Source organism: Chelonoidis abingdonii, chromosome 3 (assembly GCF_003597395.2).
Source record: "Chelonoidis abingdonii isolate Lonesome George chromosome 3, CheloAbing_2.0, whole genome shotgun sequence".
NCBI classification, from domain to species: domain Eukaryota; kingdom Metazoa; phylum Chordata; order Testudines; family Testudinidae; genus Chelonoidis; species Chelonoidis abingdonii.
The window spans coordinates 197,854,515-197,867,113 of NC_133771.1; the positions used below are offsets into that span (position 1 = coordinate 197,854,515).

At 40.1% G+C, this 12,599-nt stretch overlaps 1 protein-coding gene across 5 annotated transcripts in view; it reads right to left on the reverse strand.

Annotated features, from left to right (window-relative positions):
* USP34 (ubiquitin specific peptidase 34) overlaps positions 1 to 12,599 on the reverse strand; it is a 299,367-nt gene that overhangs the window by 69,419 nt on the left and 217,349 nt on the right. For all 5 annotated transcript variants that reach the window (XM_075064435.1, XM_075064436.1, XM_075064434.1 and 2 more), the window contains 7 exons: positions 12,206 to 12,271; positions 10,591 to 10,737; positions 10,443 to 10,499; positions 10,247 to 10,324; positions 4,958 to 5,052; positions 1,760 to 1,932; positions 808 to 961 (listed from right to left, as the gene is read on the reverse strand). In XM_075064435.1, coding sequence (XP_074920536.1) covers positions 808 to 961; positions 1,760 to 1,932; positions 4,958 to 5,052; positions 10,247 to 10,324; positions 10,443 to 10,499; positions 10,591 to 10,737; positions 12,206 to 12,271 — 770 coding nt within the window. The remainder of the gene's footprint in view (positions 1 to 807; positions 962 to 1,759; positions 1,933 to 4,957; positions 5,053 to 10,246; positions 10,325 to 10,442; positions 10,500 to 10,590; positions 10,738 to 12,205; positions 12,272 to 12,599) is intronic.

Consider the following 12,599-nt stretch of genomic DNA (forward strand, 5'->3'; position numbering starts at 1 on the left):
TTAAGCACCTCCATGGAAATTGATCGTTAAAAACTGACAAGACAAAAAGGACAAAGTTGAAGGACAAAGAATAATTATAATCATAATGGAAACAAGTTGGGTTTTTTTTTTCTGAATCTGCTTTACGAAAGGAAATGTAAATATTATCCTCCAAAGTAACTGGCATCTCTCTGACATACAGAAACCCAGTCACCTCACCAAAGTTGTTAACATGCATTGAATTGCTATTAATACATTTTACTGTAATATTAATTAGCATAAAAAAGCACACAGTGTAAGGAGTAATGATTTTGTTTTACTTCATATATGTCTTGCATACATCAAAGTTATTACACATGCACATACCCTGATTCTCTACAATCTTATGACCGGCATCTGGAACATCTTGTGCTGAACATATGCAACCAGGATCCATAGCATATGGTGGTCTGCACTACTGGCATGGCAAAGCTAATAAACTTTACAAACCTGATGTAACACAAGCAAGAAATGCAGGCAAATCTGACCTATCTTTAAACTTCTATAGTTTAATACAGAACACACAATGGATTCTAAATAATTACTTTCTAATCAATCCACCCAATGCTCACCCTCTTTTAAAGGTCCCACCAAGACCAGGAGAAAATGTTTGTTGATTGGAAGAAGATAAATTGATAAATAAAAATATTTGTAATTATTTAACAGGACAGTTCAAGCAAGGGAGTTAACGTACCGTATTTGAAATAGATGACAGTGTCATCTTAGAATTTACCAATACATCACAATACATATACTTCACAAAAAAGAATGATTAAACACTTAACTCACCATTTGTTGTTTTTGTAAGCGTGGGGATTGACTATATCTCTGATAAAACTGTAGTAGTGACCACCATCTGCTGTTCCTGTATGAACTGTCACGCCTATCAAATCGTACTCGTAACTTTCAGTTTCTTTTAAATATTCACTGTCGTCCTTAAAACCTTAAATAATTTAATACAATATTTAACAAGTTATTCCTTTAACCTTCACAACACTAGAATGAATACAGATACCATACAGTAAATACTTCTTGTCAAATACACTAACAAACAGCATATTTCTTCTAGGCACTGCACATAGGAAGCAGCCAGAAAGCCAGCACCCAACAGGTGGAGCATAGGTCACTATTCTTGTGAGGCTGCTTCTAACCCAGAATACAGGCATACACAGTAATGCTTTTGCAGTTTATGTATGCTCCTTACTGGTGGACCATTTAATAAAGTTCAAGAATTTGGCCACCATACTATTCTGCAAATATAAAACAAATCAACAACAATCTATACATAAAAAGCCAGGAATTAATAATTCATTATAAAAATAGTTTTATCAATAATTTATATTGATTATTGTGCTGTGTTTACAATGAAAATGATTTAGAAGTCAGTGGATATTAAACACAATAAATTACCATTTATTTGTAAACATATAAAAATATAGGCTTCATAAGCCTTTTAGTTCCTTTTTAATCTCACATGAAGGAGAAGACAAAAAGATGTGGGATTACATGAAAGACGTGTTTAGAATTATTAATTATTTGGATTTGTGTATATTGCTAAGAAATATTACTATTCCAAGACTTTTCAGAGCTTAATTTCCATGAATTTCACCATATGCCCTGGGCCACCTGGCTATGCAGTTTAACTGCAGTTTTATACTGATAGAGAAAAATTTTCAAAAGGTTGAATTTTCAGCACTGTTTGGTTGTTGGGCAATTATAGGGACAAAGCAAAATCAATTACCTTCTTTTCTGTCATTCTTTCCCATGAGAAAATCTTCTGTGTAAGGTGTCATATCCAAACGTAAAGGGAATGAGAAGTGCGTGTTGACTTTCTCCTTCATCATGGTGACCATATTAAATGTGTATCTCATAGTGTTGAAACTTAAGATGCGAGGCAATTTCTTAAAACATGCCCTAAAGACAAAAGAAATTAATTTTTAAGAAAACTGAACTGCTTAGATAATACTGCCACAAAGTCTCTCAAAATGTTCATTTATTTCCAGTTCATGTTAGAGTCACCTAAAATGTAAAAATCAGCAACCACAATCCCTTACACAGTATCAGTTAGTCAAATTTTATAAAAAATCTTGTCATCAGATGACATGTAACAGGGATTACATTATGGTACTGGATAGAATACTGATTTAAAGCAGCCATTATTGCAGTAAGCACATAACAGCACTCCCTACAATAAAGATTACATCAGGGACTTCTTACAAAGAATGGCCCCACAGTCTGCCAACATTTTTATGGCTGACTTAGAACAATACTTCCTTAGCTCTCGTCCCCTAATGCCCTTGCTCTACCTGCGCTACACTGACGACATCTTCATCATCTGGACCCATGTAAAAGGAGCCCTTGAGGAATTCCACCATGATTTCAACAATTTCCATCCCACCATCAACGTCAGCCTAGACCAATCCACACAAGTGATCCATTTCCTTGACATTACTGTGCTAATAAGCAATGGTCACATAAACACCATCCTATACCGGAAACCTACTGACCGCTATACTTACCTACATGCCTCCAGCTTCCATCCAGGACACACCACACGATCCATTGTCTACAGCCAAGCTCTAAGATACAACCACATTTGCTCCAATTCCTCAGACAGAGACAAACACCTACAAGATCTCTATCAAGCATTCTTAAAACTACAAACCACCTGCTGAAGTGAAAAAACAGACTGACAGAGCCAAAAGGTACCCAGAAGCACCTACTACAAGACAGGCCCAACGAAGAAAATAACAGAATCCACTAGCCGTTATCTTGAGCCCCCAACTAAAACCTCTCCAGTGCATCATCAAAGATCTACAACCTATCCTGAAAGATGATCGCTCACTCTCCCAGATCTTGGGAGACAGACAGGTCCTCGCTTACAAACACCCCCCAACCTGGAGCAAATACTCACCAGTAACCACATACGACAGAATAAAATACTAATCCAGGAACCTATCCTTGCACAAAGACTGATGCCAACTCTGTCCACATATCTATTCAAGTGACACCATCAAGACCTAATCACATAAGCCACATCATCAGGGGCTCATTCACCTGCACATCTACCATGTGATATATGCCATCATGTGCAAGCAATGCCTCGGCCATGTACATTGGCCAGACCAGACAGTCTCTACGCAAACGAATAAATGGACACGAATCTGACATCAGGAATCATAACATTCAAAAACCAGTAGGAGAACACTTCAACCTCTCTGCCATTCAGTAACAGATTTAAAGGTGGTATTTTGCAACAGAAAAGCTTCAAACGACTCCAAGGAGAAACTGCTGACTTGAATTGATTGCAAACTAGATACTATCATTTAGGCTTAAACGAGACTGGAATGGCTGAGCCTTACACACATTGAATCTATTTCCCATGTTAAGTATCCTCACAGCTTCTTGTCAACGTGCTTAAATGGGCTATATCTATTATCACTACAAAGTTTTTTTCTGCTGACAACAGTTCACCGTTATTAATTAGCCTCTTAGAGTTGGCTGGGCAACTCCCACCTTTTCATGTTCTCCGTATGTATATATATCTCCTCACTATACGTTCCATTCTATGCATCTGATGAAGTGGACTGTAGCCCACAAAAGCTTATGCTCAAATAAATTTGCTAGTCTCTAAGGTCCCACAAGTACTCCTGTTCTTTTTAATGATTCTGTTTGTGTGCTGTTTCATTTTCCGTTTACAATCTGAAAAAAAAATAACCTTTTCTGATGAATATTTTCCATGCTTGGTCTTAGTCCAAGGATTTTTTTTTTCATCCTTAAAATAAATCATATCAGTGTTTTTGAATATGAAAAGATGATGGGGGGAACACTTTTCCAATAGTGTAAATCTATTTTTTTCTCATTCCAGTCACATATGGCTGAAATCTATAATCTGAATTTTTCAGTCTGGATAGTCATTAACAAAGACTAGGCCCTTTTTTTACTTGCAAGAATAAAAAATAGTTGACTTATTAGGTTCTAAGCCTCTGTTTTTTGCATACCCTGGCACCAACATCTGCTAACTACACTGCTAAACTGTCATCACCGCTCATATATCTAGTGCAAAACTCTTTATTGTAGACATATTTCAATGCAGAACATATTCTGTACTAAAATCTTTAGGCTCCTGAACATATTTATAAGATTTACAGTAGAGAACAACGAGAAGTCCTTGTGACTAACAAATTTATTTGGTGATAAGCTTTTGTGGGCTAAAACTCACTTCATCAGAGAGCCACAAGGACTCCTCGTTGTTTTTGCTGACACAGACTAACACAGCTATCACTCTGACAGTAGGGAACCTTTCTCCTGTGCCACTTACAATCGCTGCAAAAAACAACTGTGAGGCTTCCAATATCAGGTGAAGATTTTAAAAATAAAATAAAAGGATACACATAACACACATACTTTATTTATGTATTTTAAAGAGTTCCAAAAGCTACTGAACAATTTTAAAAGCAGAAATCAAGATTAAAGAACCCAATAAGTTTGTGTAAAGAGTAATAAAAATATGGAATAAACTTCCAACAAAGTTGACTGATCAAAAACCTATACAGTAAATGAGTTCAAAATACAATGAGATTTGTTTCTACAAAAGGAACAATGAGGATTATGATGAAAAATGAGAGCACAATTTTAGAAGGCAGGCATTATGGAGTAGGTGACCATCTCCTAAAATGTTTTATGTAGGTCATTATATTTTTATATTGTAAGCTCTTTGGCTAGGGATCAAATCCTTATATGTTTGTACAGTGCTTTAGACAGTAGCGCCAGGATCCTAATTGGGTCTCCAGTTTTATTGTTATTCAAATATTAAATAATTATAATTATTTTAGATTTTTGGACTACTACTCTCACTTGATCGAAATGACGAACAGAAATTAACGGAACTAATAGTTAGGAAGAAATGCTAAGAACATTTGTTTATTCACTATTATACCTTTTTTCAGCCCGTACTTTCTTCCCACAGTGAGAGCAGGTATACATGTTGTCACCCTCCAAGGTATCTTTAATAGTTACTTCATCAAGAGATTCCTGTGTACAATGAACAAGAAAAATAAGTAAATGCTCTCATGGTTCAGATCTATCTTAGGTACTTCATCTGTCTATATCAGCTACATATATAGCACGCATTACTGCAGTATCTGAACTCTTAGCCATATTTCAATGTATTTACATCCACAACAACCCTGTGAGATAGGGAAGTACTATTATCTCCATTTGGCAAACGGTGAATGGAAGCAAAGAGAGACTAAGGGTATGTGTACACCCACAGTGCTGAGTCTGAGCCTGGGTCAACTAACTCACAGGGTTAAGGCTGAGAGGCTAAAATGAGTGTGTAGATGTATGGGCTTGATCTGTGTCTGGGCTCTTAGACCCTCCCTTCTTGCAAGGTTTCAGAGAAAGAGCTCCAGCCCAAGCCCAAACTTCCACGTTCCTATATTTAGTCCCACTAGCTCAAGTTAACTGACCCAGGCTCTGAGTCTCAGCACCACAGGCTTTTTATCGCACTGCAGATCTATCCTAAATGACTTGCCCACAGTCACATTAAAAGTTTGTGGTTGAGCAGGAAATTGAACCTGAGTGTCCCAAATTCCAGTCTAACACTCTAACCATTGGGTCAGCCTTCTTCACAAAATGCATTAATGTTTTACTTTAACTATCAGCACATACACAAGTGTCAAAGAAAGGAAAAAACAAAACCAAATGGCTGATTTCATCATCATTAGCGTATCTACCATTTTCCTTTTGACCTAAAATCTTTAACTGGAGATCATACAATAAATCAATTAACACTAACATGCAAAAATTATGAAGGTATCCAGCCCTTCAACTGGAAGAATTCCCCTTTATTCTGTATGTAGTGATAGACTTTGCACTTCCGTAAAGGAGCTTTGCTCATATTAATAGTTTACAGCTACAGATCAGGCAGCATTTGAAGCACATTTCAACATTTTTGTTTTCAGAAACTATCTCCTTCTTCCTTGAATTCTGCAGGAAGACTGGGGTGCAGATATTATATATTATACATATTAGTCTTTTTTAGAAAACTACCAAATATATCTATATATCTACAGTAACTCCTTGCTTAACGTTGTAGTTATGTTCCTGAAAAATGCTACTTTCAGTGAAACGATGTTAAGCAAATCCAATTTCCCCATAAGAATTAACGTAAACCACCAGAGATCCAAGGTTAGGATAAGAGTAAAAATATTCTGGCACCTGATAGCATTCTCTGATGGAGGTGCAATGGTCAATGTCAGCCATACCACTGTGGCAGGGTCTAGAAGCCCTTTATTTATTGGGAAGGCAATGTGTGCTGGTTCCACTGCAGACAAAATATCAAAGAATCTGATTACATGCATCTGACGAAGTGGGTATTCACCCACGAAAGCTCATGCTCCAAAACGTCTGTTAGTCTATAAGGTATCACAGGATTCTCTGCTGCTTTTATCAAAGAATCTGTGTGACTTCTCTGTAATAATAGAGATTTCAATCTTTACCATGTCTGCTATCTACAACAGGAGCTCTTGAAAGGCCCTAAAATCATCCGATCCCAGTAGTCTCTGGCGATGAGGAGGAGAAGCTGTGTGCAGGTTTATCTGTACCTCAGATCATTGCTCCTCTAGTAACTGGGTGATGGGGATCTCACTGTCTCCACCATGGCCCATGCAGGTAGGGCGAATGCTGGCCGAGTCACTGTCACTTCTATGGCTGTGGGACAAAGGTTCCTCCGATCTTCCAGTGTTGGCCAAGGACCATATTGGAGACAGTTCCCTAATCAGTGTCGGGGAGAATGTGTGCCATCGTCATAGTGACCAAGATTATTTCTCTTTTATAAGTGGTGCTGATGGTGGTATCTCTGATGGCATCGGGATTTTCCAAGCTACTGGTTGGCATGGCTTAGTTCAACTACGCCATTTCCAGATCGCAGTGTCTGTACCAAGGTCAAGATCATCACTGACGCTCCACCAGTGGAATATGCTGCTCCTTCTCACCCGGGGATGCCTGATGAGTCTTAGAGGACTTTTCCTTAGAGTTCTTTCTGTGTTTCCTGGCGTGGGAGGACATGGACCTCTTCCTAAAGCCCTGACCTCAGTGCTCTGATCATTCCCTCTCAGCCTGTTACAATGTTTGAGCAGCTGCATTCGACATGGATGTCTGAGGTGAAATTATTGTCATGGACAGTCCCAGAGTTGGTGTGGAGGCCAAAGGCAGTGCCAGTGGTTTGCTCTATGCTGACTTCTCCGATGTAGTCCTGGACATAATCCTAGTGCACTACGGTTCTCTGACCGGTGTTGGTCTCATCAGCACCAGAGTGCTTGGCCCTGGAACTCCCAGGTCAGATGCCCCTCTCATCGACTGTTCTAAGAGACAGAACTTGAGTTGTGCATCACAGACTCATAGATGATTAGGGTTGGAAGAGACCTCAGAGACCTCATGCAATTTCTGATCCCAGCCAAGAACAACAAGCAGATAGAGCACCTGCTGGGGATGTGGCATTCACTCAGGTAGAAAAGGCTTCTACTATGGCCATCCCTCAACAGGACTAGTCTGTCCCACAGGTAAGGTTTGAAGCCAACCTTAGATTCACCATGCTGTAGAGAGGGATCTGTATAGGAGGGAACATTGGTACAAGTGGGTCTGTTCAGCTATTTCATTCCAATTTAAGGGGGTTTGAGTTGTAGGTAAATAAATTGTTGAAAGGCATTCTAAAGGTTTTCTGAGAAGTAGCCTGCTAGAGTTCTATCAGTCAATAGGAGACTTCCAGGTTCTGATTCGATGCAACAGGCAGTAAGAAAGAACAGAGGTAGTAGTGGGGCCATTCTGCCCTTTATACCCCCATATGGGAGCACAAGGAGGCACCTTCTCATAGCAGTTGTTCTTCGAGACGTATTGTTCATGTCCATTGCAATCAGGTGTGTGCGCACGCTGCGTTCACTCCAGCCAGAAGATTTTTCCCTTAACAGCGTCCATAGGGTTGGCCTGGGTGCCTCCTGGAGTCGTGCCTTCATAGCGCCCAATATAGGGCCCTGAACTCCCCCCTCAGTTCTTGCCAGCTGCTTCAACAGAGGGGTAGGAGGCTGGGTATTGGAATGGACATGAACAACACATCTCGAAAAACAACAGTTACGAGAAGGTAAGTAACTGTTTTTTCTTCTTCGAGTGCTTGTTCATGTCCATTCCAATCAGGTGTCTCACAAGCCAAAGTTCAGGAGGTGGGGTCAGAGTCATCCACTGATCGGAGCACAGCTCGACTGAAGGCTGCGTTGTCTCTGGCCTGCTGAGTGATCACATAGTGCGTGGTGAAAGTGTGTATAGAGGACTATGTTGCTGCCCTGTAGATTTCCTGTGTCAGGATCTGTGCCAGGAATGCTGCTGAGGAGGCCTGAGCCCTGGGGGACTGCGCAGCGATCGACAGAGCGGACACCTTTGCCAAGTCATAACACTCCTGAATGTATGACGTGATCCACAACAAGATATGTTGCGAGGAAACAGGGAGGCCCTTCATTCTATCAGCCAGTGCCACAAATAACTGGACAGACTTTCAGAACAGTTTTGTTCTCCCAGTGTAGAAGGCTAGCACCCTATGGACATCCAATGGGTGAAGCCTCGTCTCCCTGCTGCTGGAATGCGGCTTAGGATAGAATACTTGGAGGAAGATGTCCTGGTTGATGTGAAACTGGGAGATATCCTTTGGGATAAAGGTCGGGTAAGGTCTGAGCTGAACCTTGTCCTTATGGAATACAGTGTAAGGAAGCTCTGATGTAAGGGCCCTGAGCTTCGACACTCTCCTAGCTGAGGTTATCACCATCAGAAATGCCACTCTGTAAGAGAGATAAAGCAGGGAGCATGTCGCCAGTGGTTCAAATGGTGGTGCCGTAAGTCTGGAAAGGACTAGATTGAAATCCCAACCTGGAATAGGCTGTCGTACTTGCGGGTATAGTCTGTCGAGACCTTCAAGAAAATGGCTGACCATTGGATTCGCGAAGACTGAGTAGCCGTCTGCACCCGGATGGAAGGTGGAGATGGCTGCCAAGTGAACTCTTATTGACTTCATGGACAGTGCCTGTTGGTTAAGATGGAGGAGGTAGTTCAGCATAAATGGCACCGAGGTGGAGCGACTTGAGGTTCAGGTGCTGCAGGAGGTCGTGATCCTGCATGATTAGGTCAGGAATGAGTGGTGGGAGGACGAAGGACGCCAAGGACACAGATGCCGACCTGGACCTTGGACCCTGGATCTGGCGATGCACCCAGGATGTCCAAAAGGGCGACTGCGTCGAAGGTTGCCACTGCGAAGGCCACAGTGCTGCATAGGACTGGTGGTCGCGGCAGAATCTGGAGGGATCTGGATGTCCTGCTCCTGGTGCTATTGGAGCAATAAGATTACATCTCCAACTCTGAGGTCTCTGAGTAGGTGAACCATGGAGGAACGGTACTCTGAGCTGCCAGAGAGCGGGGCTGAGAGGTTGGGAACCAGTGCAGCTCCCCTGCATGGATGGGCCGTGCCAGAGAGAGGTGCGCCGGAGATGGGGATTGGCATGCCATGATCGCTGGTTTGCCCCTTGATTGGAGCTGGGGTCGCGCAGTCACAAGCAACTTGTCTCTCTTCTGTGGGGAGAATGGTGCCGTGAGGCATATAAGGTCCTTGGCTGCCTTGAATGCCTCCAGTGTCAAGAGGAGCTGGAGGTGATCACCTTGATGGTGACCTTGATATAAGAAATGAAATTAAGCAAGCACTTAATACATTCATCAGTTTTGACATTTAAAACTACGAAAACCTTTTGTGACAAATGCAGGACCTTGGAAGTATGGAAACTGCAGAACACTATTGTACAGAGATGGGTCAAACTGCCCCAGTCAAGCTTCTGTATCTGCAAATGTTATCTGAATCTTTGTGAGCTGGGAATTGTATTCTGGGCTGTTGCTGGAGCGGGTGAGGGGCTGCTACAGGGCTCCCAGCCGGGCTGTATTCAGGATCCTTCAAGGGTTCTAAATCAACTCCTGGAACCATTCACTGATGGCCTGCTGCAATGGAATAGCTGTCACCCAATAATACAAAATTATGGAGTCATAACAAAGCCCAGAGTTGTGCTCAAATTAAAGTGCAGGTCTGGAAAGCAGTAGCATATGCAATACAGTAAACTAAGAAATCTCTTACATGACTGAGTTAATTTCCTTAAAACATTATGACCTATTTTACAACTGCCATCATGGCAGTACTTACATAAATATTCTTCATATCCGCCACCTGGCACCTTACGGTATAGAACTCTTCAGCAGTCTGACTGACATGCTCACAGTCCTCAATGAAAATAACAAAACAGAAAAGTGGTAAAGGAAAGTCAATGAATTATTCTGATACATGAAAATGGATATTCTAATCTTGGAATGAAGTGGGCAGGAAAGAAAGTGATACTTACCAAAGAAACAACATTATTTGTAATGACCCCTCCAAATAAACTTTTCACTGTATTTTTCTGTGAATAAATGAACGAATTCTGTCAACAAAACTTGAGCAAATCTATAGCTTTAAGAGCCCCCTTTTTGTAGCATGCTTTAAGAACTCACCAATTCTGGAGACATTTCCTCAATTTTTGTTATCAGATCAGTGAAGAATTCTGTCATGTCTTTTTGCTCTCCAGTGTTAAGTGGTTGCTTATCCATGGTGTAGGTTTTACAGAAAGGCCTTGGATTGTATGCCTTGCATTCACTTTCCTTTTGGGGTAAAAAGGCAAAAAAAAATTATATATGAAAAAAACAACTTTAAAATAAAATGTATATAAAAACATGAACACAGTTAATTAAAAAATATACAAAAATATATATCTAAAATAAAATATATAAAAATATATCAAGAATACTGTTTGGTAGGTGGTGGAATATGATAAAAGAAAATTTAAATGCTTCTGAAAAAATTAACTACCAAACTGTTTCAAAATCATGAGCAGAATACAGGTGTAGCATTAATATTACAAATAAATACTTATTAAAAGTCAAATAAAAGCATTTCAACAGAGATTTGATAATTCACATTTTGTGGATCTGTTCAGATACCAAATACAGTATTAGATAAGCAAGTCAGATAGCAGATATTAAGAGCGTGATCTTGAGAAATGCTTAATTCTCAGTCATTCTTCTCCATGGGCAAACAATGTATCAAATAGTTCACTGGTTCAGAATTATTTGACATACATCTATGTTAATGCTATTTTGTTCAGAGTTAAGGATCTGCATTATATATAATGTGATTGTGAAGAATGTGTTGCATATGGTGTTACTATGTATGTTGGAGGTTTGGGGGATTTAATTATAGCAAAGAGGAATTTTGATAGTGAAAGTGGTAAAAATGATGTGGGAGGGTTAAAGGTACGTTAAAGGAAAGATGCCTTAACTGGATATTTCTGCTTTTTAGGAACCAGTTTAGGAACATCCAACCTTTAACTTCCAGGATCACACGAGGTAGGAGGGTCCCAGGCTCCAGCTCAAGCCCAAATGTCTACACCATAATTATACAGCCCCATAGCCCAGGCCAGCTGCAAGTATTTAATTACTCTCAGAACTCCTACAGGGCATATGTAGAGCATGCGCATTAGAGCTGAGGCACAATGCTTCAAGGAGCCTCATCTCAGATGGTATACATCAGCACTGCGCTTTAATGCAAGGTTGTTTAGTACCACAATTGTGCTCTTAGTGTTTAAATCTTCTTAACTTTAGACATACAATTAAATATTAAAATATACAACTTTTCTCTACTGCCTATTTAACATAGGTACAAATACATTTATGATGCCATAAACTTACAAAAACATAGGGGACGTTCATGCTGGGAGCTGGGGGTGTGATTCCCAGCTTGAGGAGACAGACTCACACTAGCTAGCACTAAAAATAGAATATAACTGCAGCAATGTGATCTGTGGAAGTGGCAAGCTGCCCCAAGTTCATGACCATGTAAGATTCTAGGCATCTACTCAGGAAGGCCAGCCCACTCTGCAGCTCAGGCTGCCATAGCTACATTCTATTTTTACCATACTAGCTTACTAGAGCTAGCGCAAGTCTGTCTCTTCAAGCTGGAAACTACACTCTAAGCTCCAAGAGTAGACACACTCATACAGAGAATTCATTTTTTTCTTCTTCTTCTTCCTTTCCTCCCCCACTCCCCCATTAAGTGCTTCTTAGAACCTACCATTAAATATGTAAACATTTTCTGAAGTTCTAGTAGAGTGGTCTTGTGCTTCATGTCCTCTGAATACTAAAAAAAGATACATAAAATAGGATTACAACTTTTTCTAATTTTTTTGCTTAGAAATCTCCCCAAAAATCGGCACTGAAAAGCTATAGAACAATTAGCCCAATTATTGCATTTCTTTTTACAAAAAATATTTTAATGTTTTATTTTAGTATAAATGACACAGTCATAATGATCATATACATTTACATGCATATGCATGCAAGCACACACAATGTGTGTGTGTACCTATTTTTTTTTAAATAACCTAATGTACTATAACCTCATTTTCTGCATTTTAGCACATTATTTCACCAGAAACCTAGATTGTTTTCAGATAAATGGAATTTAC